This window comes from Marmota marmota, unplaced genomic scaffold (genome assembly GCF_001458135.2).
Source record: "Marmota marmota marmota unplaced genomic scaffold, marMar, whole genome shotgun sequence".
In the NCBI taxonomy this organism is placed as follows: Eukaryota; Metazoa; Chordata; class Mammalia; order Rodentia; family Sciuridae; genus Marmota; species Marmota marmota.
The window spans coordinates 7519702-7543967 of NW_026000016.1; the positions used below are offsets into that span (position 1 = coordinate 7519702).

The 24266-nt window shown below is 38.4% G+C and overlaps 1 protein-coding gene across 2 annotated transcripts in view; it reads left to right on the forward strand.

Moving 5' to 3' along the window:
• Positions 1-596: 596 nt before the first annotated feature.
• The window catches only part of Nrp1 (neuropilin 1), a 140425-nt gene continuing 116755 nt past the window's right edge, over positions 597-24266 (forward strand). For both annotated transcript variants that reach the window (XM_015483466.2, XM_015483467.2), the window contains exons 1-2: positions 597-1018; positions 4476-4650. In XM_015483466.2, the coding sequence (XP_015338952.1) occupies positions 946-1018; positions 4476-4650 (248 nt within the window). In that variant the 5' untranslated portion in view covers positions 597-945. The remainder of the gene's footprint in view (positions 1019-4475; positions 4651-24266) is intronic.

Sequence of the window (24266 nt, forward strand, 5' to 3'; positions counted from 1 at the left end):
AACTCCTTCAGAGGGGGGTCCGTGGGCATTTAGCCCTGTTAGTGCCTGATCAGTGCCCACAACCTGTTTGTTCCCTGAATTATCCTTGTTATTCATATCCGCATACGCCTCCAGCAGCAGTTCCCGGAAAGCCCTCGGGGATGGAACTGGGGGGCGTCCAGCAGCAACTGAGGACGCGCAGCAGTGGGAGGGCGGTGGGCCAGAGCTTTGAGGCCAGCATATGTAATTGCCTGTGGCCGGGAGAAGGCTCTGTGAGGGCCCTGTAAAGATCACCTCTCTCTGTCACTCTTCTCCCTCCCTTGGGATGCACAGAAAAGGGCCACCGGATTCCTGATTTCCAATTCCCTGGAGCTCCTGGGCTCTGAAACAAGCAAGGCTGGACAGTGCCTGGCGGCGGCTGCCCCCTAGTTAAAAAGTCCAACACCTCCCACCCTCTGACCCAGAGAGAAGAGCTCCAGATCTCGGGGAACAATGAAGTCCGCAGCACGCGGGGGGCACCCGGGCGCTATTGACCCCCCAGCCGGGAGCTCGTTGCCGGGCAGGGAGGCAGAGTGAGGCTGAAGCCGGGCTTCGCCCGGCGGGGCGGTCTGNTGGCTTGGTGTACGTCGCCCTACCTCCCTCCTTCCTGCCCCTCCCAGCTCTATTTTTTTTTTTTTTGAGACATGGCCCGGGCAGTGGCTCCTGGAAGAGGAACAAGTGTGGGAAAAGGGAGAGGAAACCGGAGCTAAATGACAGGATGCAGGCGACTTGAGACACAAAAAGAGACGCGTTTCTCTCGAATCAAGGCATTGCCTCGCTGCTTTCCTTTCCCCAAGACGGACTGAGGATTTTACGGCTCTAGGAGGAGTGGGAGCGCTTCGGATTGTTTAGATTCCCCTCTTTGCTGTGTTTTCCCCTGCACGTTCTCGTTCTCCCGCGTTTGCCTGGGGATCCGGCGAAGGGAGGATGGAGAGGGGGCTGCCGCTCCTCTGCGCAGCGCTTGCCCTCGCCCTCGCCCTGTCCAGCGCTTTTCGCAACGGTAAGTGACAGGCGGAGGCGCGTGTGACAGCGCGGTGCCCCGGGCTTCCCAGCTGCCCGCGTCCTGCCTGGATTCGGCTTCCCGCCTCAACTACGCGACTCACGCAGAGCTGCTGCGAGCGTCCAGGAATAACCACCTCCCGGGCGTAGGAAACTTTTATCTGGGCGGAGAAATAAAGAAATAAGATCAGTCGGTTTAGGGCAGGAGGATTCCAGGTCCTCTGGCTCCCTCCTGAACTTGGTTGTTTGGCTGTGGGGGTTTTCCTGCAGAGCTGGAGGTAGGCAGAGCTGCCTACCTTCCCAGATCAGCACACCAATTATCTTAATAATGTTTCCTCCCAAAGGCAATTAAATGAGACTCCTTTCAAAAATCTGATAGCTGTTGAAAGTTAATGAACACTTTTCCCGGAGAACTTCCTGGTTCTCTTTCAGTTTCCTTAAACTGTTTCCTCTGGTGGGCGACTGCAAGAAATAGCGGTTTGTCTTGTCTGTTGCTGGAACTCCCCCGCCTTTGTAAATCGTCCCTGGTCCATCCGCAGTATGAATGAAAGTTACATAGTGTCAATAAAGGAATTTGATATATACAGTGTAAGTCACCAGCATATCTGAAAATCCCCAACCTAGTTGCCGCTTTCACTTCGCTTTTAAAACCACTCACTGTTAAGTAAATGAAAGACTAGGGTATAAGCAGTACCATGTAACCTAAATAATATGTTTTAAAATATGATCTGGTTGTAAGCATGTTCGATTTACACTGCAAAGTAGGTGAGAGAGAGAGAGAGAGAGCATGAAATATCTTTACAGTAAATCTTCAGCAATTATTATTAACTAATGATCAAATATTTACTTTTGTCTGGCTTAGATTTCAATCAAAGTAATTAGAAGCAAAGAACATCCGCTACTTACTATAGTATATTGTTTTAATAAGAGACTGCAAGTGGAGAGGCTCATAGCAAGAGGAATTTAAATCACGTCTTTATGATGGAAGTTAATCTCTCTAATGTGCTTTTTCCTTGAGATTTTGTGATTTAAGCAATAGATTCCCCCTGCACCCAGAGGTAACAAGCAGTGTTCTAATAGATAATCAAAAAAAAAAAAAAAGTGAAAGTGGATGGAGCTCAATTTATTAATGAACCTAAGTTGGAGGCATCTTTGTGTAATCTGGCAGGGAAGCAAACACTCAAAAAATTGTGAATGTGGAGTTCGATTTATTAATGAACCTGAGTTCGTAGCATCTTTGTATAATGTGGAGGGAATAAAATAACATTCCCTTCCAACTGAACGAGCTCAATGGTTAAACTTTTAAAATTATAGCAATCTACCCTATATCCTACACAACTCCTGATATTACATTTATAGTGGGGGTGGTTCACAAGATGGATTTGAAAGCTAGCTCAAAGAGATTTTACATTCTGAACTACACACACACACACACACACACACACACACACACACTTCTTAATTTCCTTAGCAGAAATCTGGGGAATGCTGAGAATCTGGGCTTCAGTCAGTGAGCTTGACTAGCTAAAGCCATATTGCTCTGCTTGAAGTGACCAGAGCCAGTAAATGCCTCAATAAGTTAGCAGTCCTCCTAAAGCCATGTCCACCTCCTCCGAGTACCAGTGACTGCTAAATTAATTCATTAACCTTATTTAGGACTAATGGTCTACAGTCATTAGAAATTGCTCTTTCTTAATCAACTGTTAGAGAGATTTAACAGAGCCAGGGAGTCTAGCAGTCCACATTATCTTATTACACTGTCACTTTCTCAGAAGTCACAGATTAAAGAGCTCTGGTGTGGTACCAAGTCCACCTAAATGTCTTCTGAAGTGACTCTGTCGAGTGACTAGAAGCAGTGCTGTTTTATGTCACTCTTCTAACAGATGCCAGACACTGCCATGATGTTTGTACAGAGCTGGAGGAGACTTAATGAGACAGGTTCACTTTACAAGTTTTCTGCACATTTAAAATAATGCACGAGTCTCAGTAGAATCACGTAACAGAGTCCAGTATGATCATTAGCTGAGATTCTGAATGCCAGTTGCAACATCATTTCTTCTTGGCAAACCTAAAGCTTTTAAAAGCCAATGCAAAGGAAACCAGTATAAGACTATCCCCAATCTAAGAAACAAAGTCAGAAACATCTAGCAAATGAAGAAAACAATATAATTTATATTGTCTTCTTTTTAATTTATGGGAAATGACTTCTGTAATGCATGTAGCTTTATGCATTTTTGATGTGCACTTCATCTTTCATTTCCATTTGACCTGGTTTTCCTGTAATAAAATTCTGTAGATTTATAAATTCATGCTGAGAGCAAAGAATGCCATTCTCTTTCCACAGGGAATCTATTAGATGCAATATTAAAATCTATATATACCATTACTGAATATTTGTGATTGATAGGCTTATATATTTCACTGCTTTCATACCTGTTCCTCTTACATAGTTTATGCACCAAATTTTTATTGCTTAAAATTAAGCATCAATAAATGTGGCAGCATTCCAGGCCGAGGCTCTCCAGTATGAAATTCATCATAAAAAGTGACAATAGGGATCTACGCTGAACAATAAACCAACCCAGAGACTGGTTTATTTGGCTCTCAGTGAATCACTTCAGCATTTTTTTTTTTAAATGAGGACTCAAAACTAGTTAGCTCACCTTTTCCAGAAATGAGAATGTGGCTCATTCTATGTGAGCCACAGACATCAGTGTGGTGGGGATTTTTTCCTCCTCCAACATTTAGGTAATTAGAATTAATGCTTTGTGGCTATTTATTTTTCTTTCTGCCCCATTGCTTTGATCTGGCCTCCAAGCCTGAGCAACTTGGAGAAGTAAAGCAGAATTATTTCTGCTTCACCAACTATACTTTGTTCTCTGTTGATTTGGATCTCAGGAGGAGAGATAACTCAAAATCACTCAGATTTATGGGCTGATAAAACAACAACAAAAAGGGGTTTGGCTTTAAGCCAATCAAAGTATTGGAGGACAATCCCCACTGATCAATGACATAGACCAGGCTTATCATCAAAAAGCAACACAAGGGGTCGAACAGCTTCTTTTAGTCACCTTCCACTTAGAACTTGCTACTTAATGTGATTACACTTCTTGGGGGATAATTAGGTCTAGCAGAAGCTCCCAGGGGACCATGTTAACATCAATTGAGGGGATTTAATGTTTTTAATGCTAGAAGACCTTTTTCTTGGGCAGAAACTTTGGGGGTGGAGAGAGTATTCTCAAATCTCAATTTGCTTCTGCTGGAGCCAACCTCCCTGAGATCAAAGAGTGTTCCTTAGTGGAGTGTTGCTCTCAGGGCCACCTGAGGACTTGTGGGGACCTCTTGGAGTTCCCTTGAAAAAGTTATGGAATGTTTATTAACTGTTAATGTATATATAAAACTAAAATACCTAACTGATTGTCAGGGAGAGCTCTACTAAAATGTTATATTTATTACAGATAAATGTGGCGGTACTATAAAAATTGAAAGCCCGGGGTACCTTACATCTCCCGGTTATCCTCATTCTTATCACCCGAGTGAAAAATGTGAATGGCTGATTCAGGCACCGGACCAATACCAGAGAATTATGATCAACTTCAACCCTCACTTCGATTTGGAGGACAGAGACTGCAAGTGAGTGAAAACGTGTTTGAACAGGGCACCACAGCACCATCTAGTGGTCTTGCATGTCCACGGGGGAAATCCTGTGCAGTAAAATGTAGGATATAAATGGATCCAGAAGGGATTCCAATCTAGGCCAGATCATTTGTCTATGGTATAGAAACTAAATTACGTTTCTGAGTTCCTAAAACTAGAAAGATGATGTTTAAACGTCTAATCGCTCATACTATTTCCTGTTAACACTTTTGTTTTTGGAAATCTTTTAAGAAATGTGTATGTGTGAATCTTTTCTTTCTGGAAAGGACTTGGAGAACTAGAAAGCCAAACTTCTGCTTACATTTTTATTAAACATCATGGGTCACAGAACACATTATCCACAGATGGTGGGGGTTGCATATTTTTAAAACGAATTTGTGACACTTGATACAATGTAAGAACTGTATTTTCTTATTGAATTTGACATGGAAAAAAGCAAATTGTCATTGAATCAAAGTCAAAGTGTATAGGATCAATAAAATGAGGGTTTTTAAAAAATGGTAGATTAATGACTGAAAGACTTCATGAAAAATGCTAGAAAATAATTAAGGTACATTGAATATAATGAGAACCCAAATATACCTATTTTTCATCTATTATCCTCTCTCCTTCTATTGTTAAATTATTAAGCATCACTTTGTCATATTTTGCTATTACAAATACACTTTTCTATAGAGAAGCCCAAATTATACTTTTTCACTTTATTTGAAAATACTAGTGTGTTGATGTTGCTTTCCACAGTATGGAAATTATGTTTTCACATTGCATGTGTAAGTCCACTCAGATCCATTTTTGCTAGTCTCTCTTGTTGTTCAGCACACCAGCTGTCCATCTTGTCCATGTAATTCCATTCTGCTACACTAAACATGGTGTAGTCCCCAGAAACTTGAACCTGCATAGCGATCTTATGAAGTTTATATGTGTATATATGAGCAGTATTATCAGAGGAAAATAATTTCTTTAAATCTCAATTCTAAAATATTCCTCATGGACTTGTTTTTGCAAGTTTTAAAATGGGTCACTTTGATTTAATCATATAACAGTGTCTATAAGCTACTACTTCATTGAACACAAACATTATCATGGAGGCATATTCATTATTAAAATATTCTATCTGCACATACTTCATTTTAGGAAAGAATAGAATAATGTGAAAATATTCCCACCTGTAGGAAGTATCCAGCAACCTGTTGAGTTGGTAGAGTAAACTCTCTGTAGTCAAGGAAATTAGGTCATCTGGTTAATTCAACAATTTGGTGTCTGGAGAATTAGTATACAAGCATAGACTGATAATCGGTTTCTAAATAATCAGCATATATTACAATGCAATAAAATTATGCTGATTCCAATTTAATCTTTATTCTGTGATTCAAAAATGCTTCTGGGCCTTGTGTTGATTTTTCAATTTTGTGTGGAAATTGCCATTAATAGAGTGTTCCAATGACTACTAGGAAACAGGGGGTCCGTCGTATTTTCTTTTTCTTTTCCACGAATTCTGTGTGTGTATGTGTGTGTTGCTTGAGATTGAACCCAGGGCCTCACACATGTTAGGAAAGCACTCTACCACTGAGTTATACCCCTTTGTCAACCGCATATACAACCTGGAGACTTGTCTTCTATTTTAATTAATTAATTTTTGCTTTTTGACAATGCTTTAACTGCTACAGGAGATATTTTTAAGAAATTCTGGTAAAACATATTTTTAAGAAAATTGGGTAAAACCAAAAAAAATGAGGTGCTACTAGATTTCAATAAACTTATGTTTACTAATTCCAACTCAAGAAATTATGGCCATGTATATGTGTAATAGTATAATAAAGAATTTAAAATAATCACTAGTTATAAGCAGTGGTGTGCTGGTAAATGTTTAGCACTTGGCTCTTGGAAAGAGTTGACTCAAATTCTGAGTTATAACATTTGCTTCTTTCCATGGTCTAAATTCCCACCATGTGAACTCCTCATGTGATGTCATCATACACACACTTGAAAAGAGACATTCACAACTGGTTCTCGTGACCTAGTGCAAACCAGGTCCAGCACATAACTGGGATAGAAGTTATAGAAGGCAAGCCAGTTGCATGAGTTAATTATGTAAAGTGCTTACAACAGTGTCTGGTGCACAGTAAACCATAAATCATGATTTGTCATATGGGACAGGAGAGGGTGAGATTGGAGGATCATTGTTTTCATTTTAAAGATAACATGAAGGATGATGGTAATTTATAGAAAGACAATTTTAATGATATCAACAAGGTTTTAGAGAATGTAACATAACTAAGAAGATTGTTTCTATAACAATCGAATGATGATGAGGTTTGCTTTGTGTTTTGTTTTTTTGTGAGGTTTTATTTGTTTGCTTGCTGTGGAGTAGAGTGGTTTCTTAGTCGTCCTAACTGAGGCTCTGCTTTCTGTGAAGCTGCCATCTCCTGGCCAGGGGTGAAAGATGGATACATTTAGTCTGATGAAGTCAATAGAGATTATGCTCATGGAAAATGTTTTGTGTCATATTTTGAAGTATAACTACCTGATCTTTTTAGTCAAGAAAAATTCCAAGAGGATATAGGAAGACTGACTTTAGGCATTACCTCCACTGTCTTTCCAAGCGGATCCACATGACTCCTGGTCATTGTTGAGGTTGCAGTTGAGATTCTTCAAATGTGGCCCCAAACTTACCTCCTTTTGTAAGACTGTGAGAAGTATCACAGCTTTCAAATTTACAGGTGATTAAAATTCCATAGAAAAAATGAAAATAACAGAACCTCTTTAAGTGACAAGTTTATAGAGTCCAATGTTTATTTTAGATGCCACAAAACATAGCCTTTGTTTTCCCCTTTTATTTTATTGGGGTGTTTTGTTGTTTTTGATTTGGAATTTGTTTGTAGTGTAAATTAGGTGATTTACAAAAATAAATGCGCAGTGACACAAAACTTGACTCAGTATATCACATTTAGAGAGCCACATTTAGAGAGCTGGTAAGCTTTTAGTTACCACTCCTATTAAGAAGAAGCTGTTTATCTTATTTGAGATGTTTAATATTTTACCCTGTTGCAGCTACAGTATATGTCTAATAGTAGCAGAGAGTACTTGCAGTACTGATGTCACTACTTTACTGGTAGGATAAAATGAAGTAACAGATACAAAAATTCTTTGAAAAGTGAAAAGCCGTCCACCAAATCAGTTTTCATCATTACTATGATGTCTTTAACAACTTGGTTATTGTTAGAGCATTTGAAAATGTGAAACTAAGCATATGTCAAGCTGAATATATTGATCCATTAATGGGATGATTGCCATAGAATACACTCTTCATTTTCTCTTGAAATTGTCAGTATTTGTTCAGTCAACTTTCACTGTGAGAAAGCTCAAGAAATCAATTTCTTAGCACATTTCCTTATTGAGAAACATCCTTGAGATACAAATAAGTGATTTTCTTTCCCAGGGTGTAGAATGGCTAACATTATTAAATAGACTAGCTGAATAGTTCTGGAAGAAAAATATTTTTATTTAAAAATTTATTGTTTGGGTTATAATTATGAAAAAAAATCTTTTCGTGACTTCAACAGTATAGTGTATAGTTAGAGTTTTTCATGTGAATAGTGTTAAGACCAACCCAGTTCATAGTTAAACTATAAGCCCTACTTTACAAAATGAGTGTTAAATGTTCATGGTGGCTATGAAGGTGGGACATTTCCTCAGCAGAAGTAAACGTGTGAGTTATGTAGGATAGTTTGAAAATACAACAGTTGGTGTTGATGCCACCACTTAATCAGGCTCATCCTAAATAAACATCAAAACCATGATAATGTGACCCCTTCAGTTTTTTTATTGAACAAGGTGTGCTGTTAGTCAATCAATCAGTAGAACAACAGAGCATCTGTCCACAGGGCCAAACTAGGGTGAGGATTTCTATAGATATTGTTTTGTTGACGTACAAGAAAGCACTAGAGAATGTTCAGGGAAGACATGGATGATTTCTGTTTTTTGTATCAGCAAAATCCTGCATGCTCGAGAAGTGTGAAAGTACTGTGATAAGTCCAAAAGAAAGAAAAATGCGGAACAACTGAGTGTTTCTCAGAAAGAAATATTCATGGTACACTGTAGATGGCTTCCAGTATTTACATGGAACTCGTTAGCTCTTACTTCACTAAAGTTTTCTTCAGTGGTGAGGCAGACATCTTGATTCTCATAAAACTTTATATCTGTATAATAAACAAGAATGTCATTGATACAGTAGTTAGAATTTATGAAACTTTTCCGGTTTCCCAGCCATGCAAACTATCAGCATGATAATTTATAATGGTTTGTGACAAATACTGCTGAGCAAAGAGGTGTGTGGTTACATTCAGATCATATGTCGTCATCTGGGGAGCAATAAAAATTTCACAGACATTGGGTTAAAAACATTAAGAAAATGAATGTGAAGCTCCAAATTTTTTTTTTAAAAAGTCAAAAAAGGTAAGTAAAAAAACTTAATAATGTTTTTTTAAAATAACCTAAAAATAACCATTATTATGTTTTTTTTCTATCGACAAGACTCTGACTTCAATATGATTTGACAGTGTTAGTTAATAGCATAGTGTAGATGCTTTTCTTTCCATAATTTAAGATTTATAATCTCATCTTTGTGTAGACCAATAATAGGTGTGTTTTTCTTAATTCAGCGTATTCAAAGGAAAATTTCACTCTTGTAACTTCAAATGAAGTCTAATCACAGAGAAATTATAATTAAATAGAGATGATAGTCAAGTTTGGGAATTTTATCAAAATAAATCACACATTGTTTCTTAATGCTACTTTTCAAATTGCCTAAATTATCACAAACATTAAAATACTACTAATCTTCTTCATTTTCATGGAATATAAAGCCACTGAATGAAAATTAATCTGCTGTTAGTTTCTCAAATCTGATTATTCCTTCAAGTTTCATTTTACAATGGTCACATAGTTATTTAATTGGTCATTTTGAGGCTACGCATTCCTTTTTGTTGTTGTTTCTTTGAGTAATATTTTCCAATTTGACCCTTTCTCCCCCTTCTTTTGTTCGGCATGAGGATTTTTGTACTACTTTTATTTTTTAGATGTTGCATTAAAATACTGTTTATCTTGATTTTTGAAGTTTTTGGATTTTGTGTTGAAGGCAAGCGTCTCACTTTAGTCATATATTTTAGAGCATCACTTAGAATTTTTCTAAAAAAAACCTCTTTGTTTTATGGCAAACATTGGGTAGTTTAAGACAAACTATTTCTTCATTTTCTAATAATGCATGTACTTATGATTAAAGTATAATATATTTAGAAAAAAAATATATATATATATAAAATATACAACCTAAATGTACAAGTTGATATAAAATTGAAAGGTAAGCAAATGCATGTAACCAATACAGAAGCAGACTTTTCCATCTTCCAAAAAAACCAGGGGAGTCTACTTTAGTCACTAACCTTTACCCTTCGGGGCAAGCCTAACTTGTGTGATTGCATTTGTATGAATTTCAAAATTGAACAAAACTCAACCATAGTCTTAGGAGTCTGTGTGTGCTATGCTCTGAATGGAAACTGTGAGTTTTTGTTTTGTTTTGTTTTGTTTTTGGAGTTGAAAAGAAAAACATATACTGTTCCCCTTTTGACAAAAGAGCAGAGTCCTACTGAAGCATTTTCTAATTCATTTCAGTGGCTACTGTAGGAATACCTTGTGTTTGTTTCATATACCACCATTATGTTTAAATAGACAAAATGTTTTACCTGCTTTATATGCAAGGCAAATCCAGAAAACTCTTTCCTTATATTTTTCCTCATCTTTTCATTCCTGGTTTTGATCTTGAAAGACTTTGCTCTGTGGGCAAGCTAGGAGTGCTATCACCAAGCTCAATTCAATTGAACAAGTATTGGGTGGGTAAGAATAAACTCTTCTGGATAACTGCTGGCCAATGTCTTACCACTTGCAGCATCCTTGGTTATTACTCAAGCAGATTATTATCTACTTTCTTCCTTTGGATTTTTTTCATTAGCACTGATTTAATTTGAACAGAATCCTATGTGTTTAATAAAACTATTTTTTTTTTTTTTTGCTATTCTTTAGTCTAAGTAGTCACATTTGATCATGATAAATTTTGAGTGTGACAAGGTCACTTTGTCTTAGGCATTTCTGTCATTTAAATGAAGCAACCTTTATGAGAAGCTAAAAGGAGAAGGTTATTTGATATTTTATCAAATTGAATCAACATGTGTATGACATTTCAAACCAGCCTTCTTTTGGGGGTGCAGGTACTTAAGAATTGATCCAAGTGAGACATATGCCTTCAGTTGACATGCATATTCTCAGCTCCTTTCTTTCCAGCATAAAACTTAATATTCATGGGCATGATAACAGGCTTCAGCAAGAAGCACACACACCAACTCATATGTCCATGTAGAGGAGGCTAAAAAATAAACTTAACTAATTGCACTTGAAGTATCCATCAAGCCTGATAATTAAGCACCCCACCCCCCCAAAAAAAGACAAAATCAGTGTTCAGATCAGGTTCCAAATGTCCCTTAATTGGATGTTTGTAATCAATCCTGATTGTAAGAATCAGTGATTTGGCAGTATGTAGCACTTCAAAGAAAGGTTTGTCCTGCTATTCTGTGTTTGATTAGCGTGTGTCTAATATCTAGGTCAATAACTACTGTCTTATGATTGAAATAATCCAGAGTCTTTGCAGATAGTTTAGGAAATGGAGTGCATTTGTTCAGAACTCTACTAAATTCTAGGATGAGCAGATGAAAAATCACCAACTTCTGGCTTCTGTCCACTCAGTTGCTTAAAGAGGTTCAAGTTCACTGGGGAGAACTTTTGCCTTACAACATGTTTTTCCTACTTTTCAAGCCTAAGTCTGTATCGCTGTATCTTATTTGGTCATTGTGGTTTTATTCCCCTTTAATTTAAATAATAATAGAATGTTTGGAAAGGAATGATGTTGAAGGGTTCTTACCACTGGGTCCTCAATATGTGCCCACCATGTTGCTAAGCACAGGGGCACATGATATCACTTAATCTTCCTGTCATACCTATGTTAGTGATGACAGCCCTGAGGTTTGAAAAACTCAAATGCCCAAGTTCTCACCTTCTGAACCTTTCCACCTTTGTGGCCAAAGACATACTTGGAATGTGCCTTTTGAATGAGAGAATTTTCATGAAACGTTGCTGGCTTATTTTTTTATTCAAATAGCCATCTTCCTCCACGAACTACCTCACATGAAAATTTAAACATAAACCAGCCACTTCTGAGGGAGAACTTAATTATTCAACTTTTGGTTCAGATTCAGTAAGCCCTTGTGTAAATGGTGCACAAAAATTTCCAACCAATTGGTGGTGATTTTCCACTCAATCAAAATTTGCATTAACTTAGAAATGGAAATCCCAGGTGAGAAATATCTAAATTCTGGTCCCTCTGGTTGATGGAGCTTGAAAACACAAAGCACATATAAATACGCTATTTATTTAAAACCTGACAACCAAGGAGCACATGGGTTGAATTTATACAACTGGTTAAAAGGACATATGAGATGCCAGCTGCATCCAGCACTTAGTTCCAGACCCAGAAGTAAGGTGTATTCCCTTCCAAGTGCTGCTCATTTTCTTAATCTCAGGAAAGTATAGCTTCCTTATTCCCCAAATTTTAATGCTGGTACTCTCTGCTGTGGTTCTGTAAGGGTTAAGAGGGAATGTTCGCTCAGGCACTGGGTTCCTATGAGAGACAGAGGAGTGTTTTTTGAGAAAAAACAGATGCTGCAAAGTATTTTGTTTTTATCTGGGTAGATACTTTGTACAAGCAGCCAGGCCAGGTTGGAGGTGATTACTTGTAGCTTCTGTGATGGACTGGCATGTCACCAAGACAGCTTCCAGTCCCAGCCTGAAAGAGGATGCTAAATGTCTCATTATTCAAGTTCTTGAATTTCTTTAGAATAGACTGTGATGGCAAAGGCCAATCTAGTCACAATTCCAAATCCTTGTCTGATTCTCCAACCAGTAGATACTATGTGCAAGGCAGCTATTATGCAGGATACAAGCTAACTGGGAAATAATGTGGAAAAAAAATAAGATGTGAGTAAATATTTTAGTGTGATGAAATAAATGTAAACATTTTTAAAGCATGAAACTCCCGAAAATAAAGAAAGAATATAATTTTTTTTTCAAATTTTATTTTTTTTATTATTTTTTTAATTTTTTATTGTGGGTTGTTCAAAACATTACAAATTTCTTGACATATCATATTCCACACTTTGATTCAAGTGGGTTATGAACTCCCACCTTCACCCCATACACAGATTGCAGAATCACATCAGTTACACATCCATTGATTTACATATTGCCATACTAGTGTCTGTTGTGCTCCGCTGCCTTTTAATGCTAAAATAAAAGGCCCCCACATACTCCACAAGCTTGGTAGCATTTAAGCTCACTTGGTCTTGTAAGGAGTTGTGTTGGTTTTAGATGGATAAATTAGATTGATATTTTACCTTTTTAAAAAAAGATCTTTCAGTACTGGGAATTGAACACAGGATCTCACTCAGGCTAGGCAAGTGCTCTACCATGGGGCTATATTTCCAGTTGTTTTTAAGATTTTATTTTGAGAAAGGGTATAAGTTGCCCAGATTTATATCAAACTTACAATCCTCCTGCCTCAGCCTCCCGATAGCTGGGGTTCCAGGAAGCTGCTGTTACTCTTTTCTCTTTATTATCTTAGTTCATCCTTGTCTATCCATTCTTGAATAAATTAGAAAGTATACGCTTATTTGTTAAATGTTGTTATAGAAAAGATAATTAAAATAAAAGAAAATTAAAATTTCCGATTGATCCACTCTTTTGGAAAAATGGCAGCCAGTAAAAATGACAAATACCAATTAATTTGATGGTCTGCATCCCCCTCCCCCATAACACTGTATTTGCACAACTGGATTAACACCCATCTCCGGAGGTTCTCCATTCTAACTATACCCGGTAAGCATTTGTTTCCTCATTGGTAGAACTCCACAAAGACAGTAGCTATGTTTTCTGTATGTCTCCACCCTTCACAATCCCAACAGAATGCTTTGCACACACTAGGCACCAGTGTAATTCAACTAAACAACTGGCACTTTCTATTGACATGGAAACCTGGTATATGAAGAGTAGAAGTGAAAAAAAAAATCCACATATTTCACTGAGAAGAGTCTGTGGTTCACAGTAGGCAATATGGAAAAGAGATCAGTAAAGTTCCACAGAAAGGATTAAAGGGGAAATTTTGGTAACTGCTCAAGGGCTGAGTGACACTCTTTCAGGTAGGACTTATGGAGGCTGCTCCCTGGAGCTAAAGGCAGTAGCTGCATTTCTGCATCCAGAAAAATCTGGTCACATCCATCCCTAGCAGCTTCTTTCCTTCCACAGTGGGTAGCTCAGAATTGTATTTTCACTAAGGGGTTCACTAAGTAGGCTGAGAGAAGGTTGAGGGTTTTGTTTTGTTTTGCTTTTTTAATCACTGATTAAAATTCCGCCCCACCACCCGCAGGAAAAGTTTTGCATTTTCCTTACCCTTTATTCCAATGCCAATTTCTTTGTCCATGAGGCTGGGAACACAGCTGATTAATAATTAGGATGTATTGGTTCAGTCCTCCACGGCACACCTGCCTTTCCTACTGTCCTAGCATCATATCTGATGTGTGTGCTAGTTCATTAACGCGAGCTGGGGATTCCTGATTATCAGGGGACTGTGTTCCCGGCTCCCTAGGAAAACGTGTTCTGGTGAAAATTAGGGACAAGGGTTATAATTGCACCTCTGCCATTCATTCCCATCTGTGAGACAGGAGATAGGTCATATGGACTAGGTCACAATTATATGAATGGCATAATTATGGCATAGTTAATGCTGCCACTCTGAGAAAGTCAACAAGTGCATCTTGGCAAGGTGACACAAAGACCAGGATGCCTACTTCAAGGTTGGCGGAGAGACACTACCTGAATGCAGCTTTTATTTCACCTTTTCTCCTTCTTTCTTTTTGAAGCAGTGCTGCTTTTCTTGTCCTGCCTGTCTCAGTAATTCAGTGTTGCTGAGATGCTGTAGGTGGAAGTGTCTTATGAATACAAGACAAATATGTGAAACAAAGCCTAGGTATCACAGGAAGTGCATCCGCAGGGTTTGTTCCTTAAAATAAATTTAGACTGTAAACAATAACATCTGCATCCTCAGGAGTAGACACAAATATTTCAAAAGCACCACACATGCCCACAGTAAAGATATCATCTAATGCTCAGCATGTGTTCAACCAACCAGCATTTCTGAATGTCCTTGCAATGAGTTGACTGTGTTATAATCACCATCTTCTAAAAATCTGGATGGGTGGAGTTTCTGGAAATCTCATGGAAGACACTATCTCAGTGTCACAGACTTGATGGTAATAGCATGAATGACTTTAAGAAAAAATCATTCTTTCCCCATGTACTTGTAAATATGCTCAGCACACTCCGAAAGTAAACCAGCCTGTGCTTGAACAGCAAAGCCGTAGCCAATAGCATGGTGGTTACTCCAGAGGAAGATCAGTCTAAGTAGTATAACCAAATAGCAGCATTATGTTCGTTTCCAAGAAAGGGGAAACACATGGATTTTTGTAGCATCCATTCATTGGGAAAGGCAACTGGGAAATAAGTATTTTTAAACTGATTGGACATAACATTCTATCCCTTTCCCTCTTCTTTTTTGTATCCCAAGGTCTTCTTATCTCTTTCTCCCATTTCTGGGTATGACAGACTGGACAACAGTGGTAGGAGGAATTCCCAGTGGTGACGAGCACGTTTTCAGGAAGGACCTTGGAATTATAACAGAGAAGAGATTACTATTTTAGTCCCTTCTCCCTGTTTCACCCTCATGAATAACCTTTGATGACATCAATGATGTCTGCAGCCCTTCAGAAGTACTCTGAGCTCTGTTTTCATTTGATGACTACAGGTGTGCCTGGGATATCCAGCAGAAGGGATTTGTTTTCCTTTTGGGGGAACCGTTGTGGGCCTCCATGGGTCAAATGGATTCTGTAGGTCTTTCTTGTTCATGAGGAAAAGAATTCCTCCTTTGGCATTGTTAACCCTGCAATAAGTATTTCATCTCTCTCTCTTTCCTCTCACTGCCAAGAGTATCCTTATGGTGCTCCAAACCATTGGCCATAACTTGGCCCTCATTTCTTCAGCATTTGTGCAACTCTGTGCATAGCAGGCTGTTTGCCATCTATCAGAATCGCTGCTCCCCTACATCTCACAACACTGCACTTTCCCCCATCTCTCTGACTGCTTTTCTTTTACTTCTGCTTCTCTTCCAACACCAAAATACAGGATTTCCCAAGATTTTGCCTTTGCCCTGAATTTCTCCTCCTTGAATAACCTTTTTGATCTTAGTCTCTTGGCTTAGATAACACCTGAAATTTCTGGCCAGCCCCATATCTGACCTAATGGTTGGACTCAAATTTCCAAATACTTTCTGGATGATGTGGACTACCTAAACATCTACAACTGAAAACAGTCACACTTTGCAGCTGCCCTTGCAAATGTTTTTCTCTTTTGCTTTTTCTCTCATTGATTCTTTCATTTCCTACTTATCTGAATTTGGGACTCTGGAATGTCTCCTGATTCCTGTTTGTCCCCACAATGCAGTCAGTTTAAAGGCCTTTAAATTGCATATCGGCAATCTTTCTCCTGCCTTTTCTGTTCCATTTCTGCTGTAACCATCTGAATTTGAATGCGTCCTAGTCTGTCTCTGGTACTATTGCATCAGCTTCCTCAAAGGGCTTTTTCTTCCTTGTCCTCTGCTTAGAAACAGCCAGGGCCCCACACTTTGTCTTACGTTAGCCTTCGCTTCTCAGTCTTCCCCATGGTAGCTCCCACCTGTCTCTCTGGCCTTATTTCCTGGGGTTTCCCTGGGTCCCTGTACTTTCAAACAGTCATCCTGTAGCTCTTCACACTCACCTATGCTTTTCCAAGGCTTAGACTGGTTTCTTCACAGGTATTTAAAGGCTATATGCCCTTTTTTTCAATAGAATGGAATGGAACTAGGATGGTGCGCAGTGTTTTGGCAGGGAGACACAGGTGTGTAGCAACGTTTTGAGGGGGAGACACAGGTGTATAAAGGGCCACACACCTATGTTTCCCTGTCAATGTTGCACAACATCCTAGTTCCATCTGAAATAATGCTTTCTTTCTAAAGCCATTTTTTAATTTTCTTGGGTAGGAAAGTCAGATTTTTATTTTGCCTTTAAAAACCTCTATTTCTGAAAGCCTGAATTTCTATCTATGAGTAACTAGTTAAATTTCCAAAACTTTCCATGCAAAGGTAGTGCTTAACTGAGAGCTTTTCTTTCTCTCACAGTTATCTCCATAATCTGTTTTGGAGTTAAAGAGATAAAATGTATTGACATTGTAAGCACATACCTTGATTGCTGAGTATTTTTTGACATCCCCACAACTCTTGGAACTTTGTGTCACAATCCTATAAACTCGGTCTATTGTATATTCATATCTGGGCTCACATCCAAACCACCTTTACATAAATTTAACACAAATAAAATTGAGAGCCTTCTTCCGTTCCAGCTGGCAACCTCAGTCAATGCACATGTGAACTTTGGAGCAGGCTTGCCAGAGAAGATGTACAAAGTGACCTTCTCTGTTAGAAAAGGTAGCCTGGGCTGTATTTCTTGCAGAAAGGTGTAAATATGTCAATTCATACCACCAGGAAAATACCAAGACTCATGTCCTAGGGAAAGATTCTATCCAGAGAGGTGGTGACTTAGCTTGTCCTGGGTGGCTGGAGTGGGGTGTCTGAAGTGGACAGCAGTGGGGTTCATCTGCCCACCTGACTGATGCCCTTCCCACCGCAGCATGTCCTAAGGCCATGAGATACTGCAGGTGGTGTCAGCCCAGGAGGAAGACGTGAAGCATTGGCACATGCACCACCACAACTACAAGAGCGAGTAATCTTGTCACTATAGTATTTTTATCTCACTCACTGGCTCCCCCAGGTCTTTCTCTCACACGTAGTTTTCTGGAATATTTCCAGATGTTTCTGTTAGACTCAAACAACAACAAAAAAGAAGAATGCTGCCTCATTCTCTTAGCCCTTGTAGGTCTGCAACCCCAGAACAGAATGACTTAGGGATAAACTTCTCTGTTTCTACGGAGATAAAAGATTAGCTGGGGCAGTAGCAGACACATGGCCTAACCAGACTCTTAGCTTATTCTGCTCTGGACCATTTTTCGGTTGACCATGTTCATAGTTCTCTTGAGACTTTTGTGGTTAATGGTGTAGTCCATGGTGATGCTGCAGATAGTCACTGTGACCCTGAGTTCTGGAACTCGCCCCCCTCTGTGAGCTGTGTGACTCATGTGTTTCCTCTTTTCTGGCCTCTGTATTTTTATCTGTGAAATAAGAGAAATGGGCTCTGTTCTGTTAACTCGGCTTTTACAAAGGAGAATCCTGTTGCCATAAAACATCTTCCAAAGGTGTCTTCATGGCAGTTTAGCCTGGGTCGTCTTTGGCCTTTGTTAAGTGCTGTCTCACCACCACCACACGACCACGCACACACCCTGATTTTTCTTTCTTCTCTGGATCTACTACTTTATCCCTGCCTTTTCTACCTCGTCCTCTACCCCTTCCTATTCTCTTCTGTTTTCTTAAACTCTTTGATTTTAAACTTATACACTAAAAACAAAAGACTTGCACATATTAATGGGGTGTCGTGTGATGTTTTGATACATGGATATATTGTATAATCTTCAAATCATGGCAAACATATCTTTCTTTTCAAATATTTACCATTTCCTTGTGTGAAAACATTTCAGAATTCTTTCTTCTAGCTTTTTGAAATATAGGATGCTGATGGAATTGAAGAGTCACCCTCCTGTTCAGTAGTGCACCAGGACTTCTTACCCCCCCCCCATCCAGCTATAACTTAGTAGCCATCAACCAACCTTGCTCCATTCCTCCCACCTCCTTCCTATTATTTCACCTGGACACTTTTTTTCCCTACTAGAGGTTGAAATAAGAGGTACTTTACCACTGAGCTACATCCCCAGGCCTTAGTTTTTAGATTGAGACAGCGTCTTGCTAAGTTACATAGGGCCTTGCAAGTTGCTGAGGCTGTCGTTGAACTTGGAATCCTCTGGCCTCAGCCTTCTAAGTCCTTGGGATTGCAGGTGTGCAATCATTTATGCAATCAGTTTATGTCAGTTTTCTCCTCCTGAATTGTATCAGATATTGTACACTGTATTTTGTCAAGATCTATTCAAAGGCATCATCCACTTTTTTACCTAGACCTCAATCTTACACATGATTACATTGTACCTAATCAGTCATTCAGAAGAACAGAGAATGTGGCCCTCAGACATACTTGTTCTGCTGTTGTGAAATATAACATTTTCAGTCTGGAGAGTCTATGTAGGAATGAGAGGTTTGGTCTTGAAATGTGATAAGCTGTGAGCCAAATTTTAGGTATAATTTAATACAATATGCAGTTGATAACCTGAGTATTAACCTAAACTCTTTTGATCACTAACACAAAAGTAGCTTTTACTTCATCTTTTTGTGCAACAAAACATTAAATTAGATTGTAAAGAATTGAAATTACATTGGAAAAAATATAAAGGTATGACAACAGGGATTTTGTTAATGAATCCCACCTCACTCTTTATGTCTCCAAGGCAGCGTACACCATGTAATAAGCTGTGTATCTATTTGTAAAACAGCCTCAAATTAAGGAGCTTATTCATATGCCATTGTAAAAATAATTTTCCGAAATTGTGGTCTATCAACAGGAGATAAGATGGCACTTTGTTGTCGCCTGCCGAGGCCCATTATGAATATTGCATTTCAGAGGCAAATCACACTGTAAATACAATGTTCAGATTCATTTATTCCCACAATAGCATTTTTGCAAAGGTGCAATTTCATAATTTGACTTAGCATTGATAGCACATCATCATTTCAAAGCTCTTTATAACCACTGGTTAATTCACACTTCCTTGGGAAATTGTTTATTTGTTCCAAACCCATTTCTAAATGAAATAACTAAAATGCATAAAGATAAAGCAACTTTCTAAAGGCTAAACAAGGACAGAGACGTGTTTAAAACTTGACATCTTTCTAAGCTGATCCTTAGCACATCTGACTGGGCACTCCTAAACAATTGAATATAGATGTGTTACCAATCAAGATTAAAAAGTCCTATTAATCATTCTATTACAGATATGTGCAGATAGATGCAAAAATAAAAAGACTGTGAAATGAATGAACATATTAATTGTACTTCCCTCTATTTGGTCCTCCTGAGTCATGTTTTCATTAAAGTGAATGATCAACCATGGACTAGCAGCTAAAGTTATTTGGGTTATTCCCAGCATTAATTGGAAAATGTCTAGTATTTCCAAACACCCGGATTAAAAAAAAAAAAGAATTTGAACTGTCAACCCACATTATTCTTGTTATTACATCGTTCCTGAGACTAACCTTGAGATTTAAACTATTCATGTTTCTTATCAATGTTGTTTTAGGGATTGCTTTATGTACTGAATATTATGCAAACCCTGAGATTGATGGATGGTGAACATGAGTTCACTGTTAAACATTCATCACAGAATATACTTAGAAAAAAATATATATGCAGTAATAAATTCAGAACTCATGAACTTGGAACTTGGAGGAGACTTCAGGAATTCTCCCAAATGTTTTTGCTTGGGTCACCAAAATTTTTTCTCTGAAAATGTCAGCAGCTGCCTCCTATCAAATTCATTCATTCATTCAACAAGTATTTATTGACCACCAAGACTGTACTAATCACTATATTCATGATAAAGCAGTGAACAAAACAGACATTCTTCCTTGCCCTCCTGGTCTTTCTGTTCTAGAAAGAGAGTGATAAACAAAATAAATCTATTATTCAGGGTCTCTTCTCTGGGCTTCTCCCATGCCCTTCCAGTTTGCCGATCCTCATTATCTTCACCTGCAGGTGCCAAGTCAGGCCCTCTTGGGACCTGGATCTTGGTCTAAACAAGATGTATAAAGAATGTCTGGCTGAGGCAATTGCGTGCTGGGCATCCAGTTAGCTCCTGGTTGCTGGGGCTCTCTGTGTAACCCTCTACTGGGGTTCTACCCCTTGGCCAGGCTACTTTTGTTTCCCAAGTTCATTTTATCCCCAAACCCTGAATACTCGACTAGCATATGCTTATTCTCCGCATCTGACACTCACGGAAAGGTCTAACTTCAGTTCTTGTCTTCTTCTCCTGTAACTGCAAGTCCAGTTAACCCTCTTTCACCTTCCCACCACTTACTGTGTGCTCAGCCCTCATCTCGCAGTGGGGAACTGAACAGCCAGCTGTCACTTTTCAGCGTTGGGTTGTAGTCTGGAAGGCCATGTTACTGACTTTTCAAGTGGCATAAATCATACCGAAAGGTTAAAAGGAACCATGGAAATATTTTCTTCCTCATATCCCCAGCCAGGGTCCAAGAATAATAATTTTCAATAAATATTAATAACTAAAGGAAAGAGTAGGATGCTTTATTTTACCAATCCATCTTCATCTGCTCCCACCGAAGACCCCCAGCCACTCTCTAAAGGTAAATGGCAGCAGTAGGACCAAAAAGAAATATCTCAAGAGATGGAGACAAGGATGTTAATGACTATATGATGTCTCATCTTTGAGTCTGAAAGAACAGTTTATCAGTCACATAAACAGCAAAAAAGCAAGACAAGCAGGTCTGATTTCAGACATTTTGAGATGCTTTGAGGCATTTTAGAAATGTTCAAAAAGAGCCAGGCACAGTGGCGCACACCTGTAATCCCAGCGGCTCAGGAAGCTGAGGCAGGAGGATCTCCAGTTCAAAATCAGCTTCAGCAATGGCAAGGCGCTAAACAATTCAGTGAGACCCTGTCTCTAAATAAAATACAAAATAGGGCTGGGGATGTGGCTCAGTGGTCGAGTGCCCCTGAGTTCAATTCCCAGTACCAAAAAAAAAAAAAAAAAGGAGGAGGAGAAGGAGGAAAAAAGTTGAGGAAAAAAAAAATGGATAGCATTTCTTAGAATGGCAAGAGCAGAGAAATAAAAGAAATAAGGGCCTTGAGAAAAAGTTACCTTCCTGAGTGGGTGTTCAAAGAAGAATGGTAGGGAGTTAAGAGAAAGTTGCCAGAGTTAGAATAGTGACTGGCTAAAATGAGCATTCCAAAAAGGGAGACATACTTTACCATATCAGACTGTAAAAATAGATTGTGGACATGGTAGATTCAGGAACTGGGCTCATGGGACTCTTGAGAAGGTGGTTTTACTCAGCTCTTGGGGCAATATGTGCTAACACAAAGCATCAGGCATTGAATGCATGTGAAAAAACACAGACCATGACAGTAAAAAAAAAGAAAAGAAGAAATGACTTACAATTACTTTGTATTTGGAAGAAATACACTTAAAACATTTTATTGTTTTCAAAGCAAGCTGATCAAGTTCAAATATGTTTCACAGAGCTGGGCATAGTGGTATACACTTTTAATCCCCGCTACTCAGGAGGCTAACATAGGAGGATCACAATTTAGAGGTCAGCCTCAGCAATTTAAAAAGACCCTGTCTCAAAATAAAAAATGAAAATGGCTGGGATGCATGCAGCTCAATGGTAAAACACTTGTTTAGTATGTGCAAGGCCCTAAGTTCAATCCCAGTTCCATAAAGAAAAAATAAAGTAAACGTTTAACTCTTTATTTTTGAGAGAAGGAGGGAAACTAGACTCGACTTACATATCTAGGTTTGGTACCACAAATAGGTTTGCTATCACATGGTACCCTTGATTTCTTAGCAGTGGCCATTTGTAATACCTTTGAGAGAATTGCTCAGAAAAGAGGTTCATAATGGATTGCGATGCCTGCTATGAACATGAGGGGAAAATCATAGCATAAGCATCTCAAATCTACCATCTCTAATTCATATGCAGAAGTGACCTCTTTTGGAAATAGGCACACTACAGAATGGTAAGAAAGATGTTTATTTGGAATAAATATTTTTGTAAATTAAATAAAAATGCATCTCTTTTTCTAGAGCATGGAGTTATCAGAAATAAATTTTAAAACATATTGTTATATAAGTCCAATGACAATTTGTTTCCTTGTTGTAAAACAAAGTCTAAAGTACATATTCTATCCCATCACTTTTTAAACATTTAAAAAGTTACGATTTTTAAGTTCTAAATAAAAATCTTCCCTGTGCTTTTGCAAATTCCTTATTTTGCACCACAATCATTTTATAGAGACATAATACACATACCAAGGTTGCATATGTGCAATGGAACTATGCTGCATTTGTTCCCTAACATAAATATTTGAAAACTATAAGAAAATAAATCACCCACAACCCTACCACTCAAAGACAACTATGTATATTGTGTACTACAGTTTATTTTCTTTGCATTTGGGAATAAGCATATATTTAAAAGACTGAGATAATTCCCTTACTAGATAGACAGCTTTTACCCTACCATTGTCTCTTAAAATGACATATTAAGCATTATATTAGACTCATGAATAATTTTCAAACTTGTCTTTTGTAAATCACATTGTCTTTTCAAAACAGTTATTTTTATTCGAGCTTCTTAGGGTCATTATAATGTTTTCAATCATTAAAAAAGTACAAATATGTCAATGATGGGATGAACATCTGTATGCAGCAGTCTTTATGTATTTTGGAATTTCTTCAGAAGAATGTTCTAGAAGAATGGGGAGGGCCAAAGAATAGGACAGATGAAAATCACTCACTTGCTTTAGGCGGCAACTCCTGGGGGTAGAAGAGGTTAGTAAAGTGTATGTTAAAACTGCATTTATGTTTTCAAAGAAATCGATAAAATTTTAATGGTATAAACTGATATTTTAAATCAGGAATTAGCACACTTTTAGAAATAAGCTAGGCTCTACATATTTTAGGCTTTGCTGGTAAGACGATCTCTACCTCAGGTGTTCAACGCCACCATTAAAGGATGAGAATAGCCATAAATAAGAGGCACATAGATGAACACAGTTGTGTTCCAGTAAAACTTTATTTACATATAAAAGCAGTCAGGTTTGGTCCTCTATCTTTCGTTTGCTGACTTCTATCTTGATTGAAATTTCTGCTGTTTTGTAAAAACATCTGAATTTGTGGGTGTTGAGAATTGGGAACCAGGTTTACAGTGTTCCCTTTATAAAGATTTGAGCCTGTAGAAGTTTGAATCCCAGTTACAATGTAGGGAAGGGAGGAAACCTGCTTTTGTTACAAAGTGATTTGGAAACTGAGCAAGGAAGCTATGAATCAGCCTGTTGTTTCAACATATGTAGAGTATGGAGAAGTCTATGAAGTCAGGCTTCTGTCTGCCTCTGGCAGGCAGCTGCAGCTCTGCCCCAGTCTTTTCTTCTTGTGCTTTGAGAAATTCACTCCAACTCCCACAAAATTGGCTGCATCCATGTACGCAAACTAATCTTATCTAATATTTATTCAGTCAAAGCCTCAGTCACTCATTAATCCCAGAATCTCCACACAATTCCTAGGAACACAAAGCTTGAAGCTGGAAGGGGAAAAAAAAAAAAACTCTG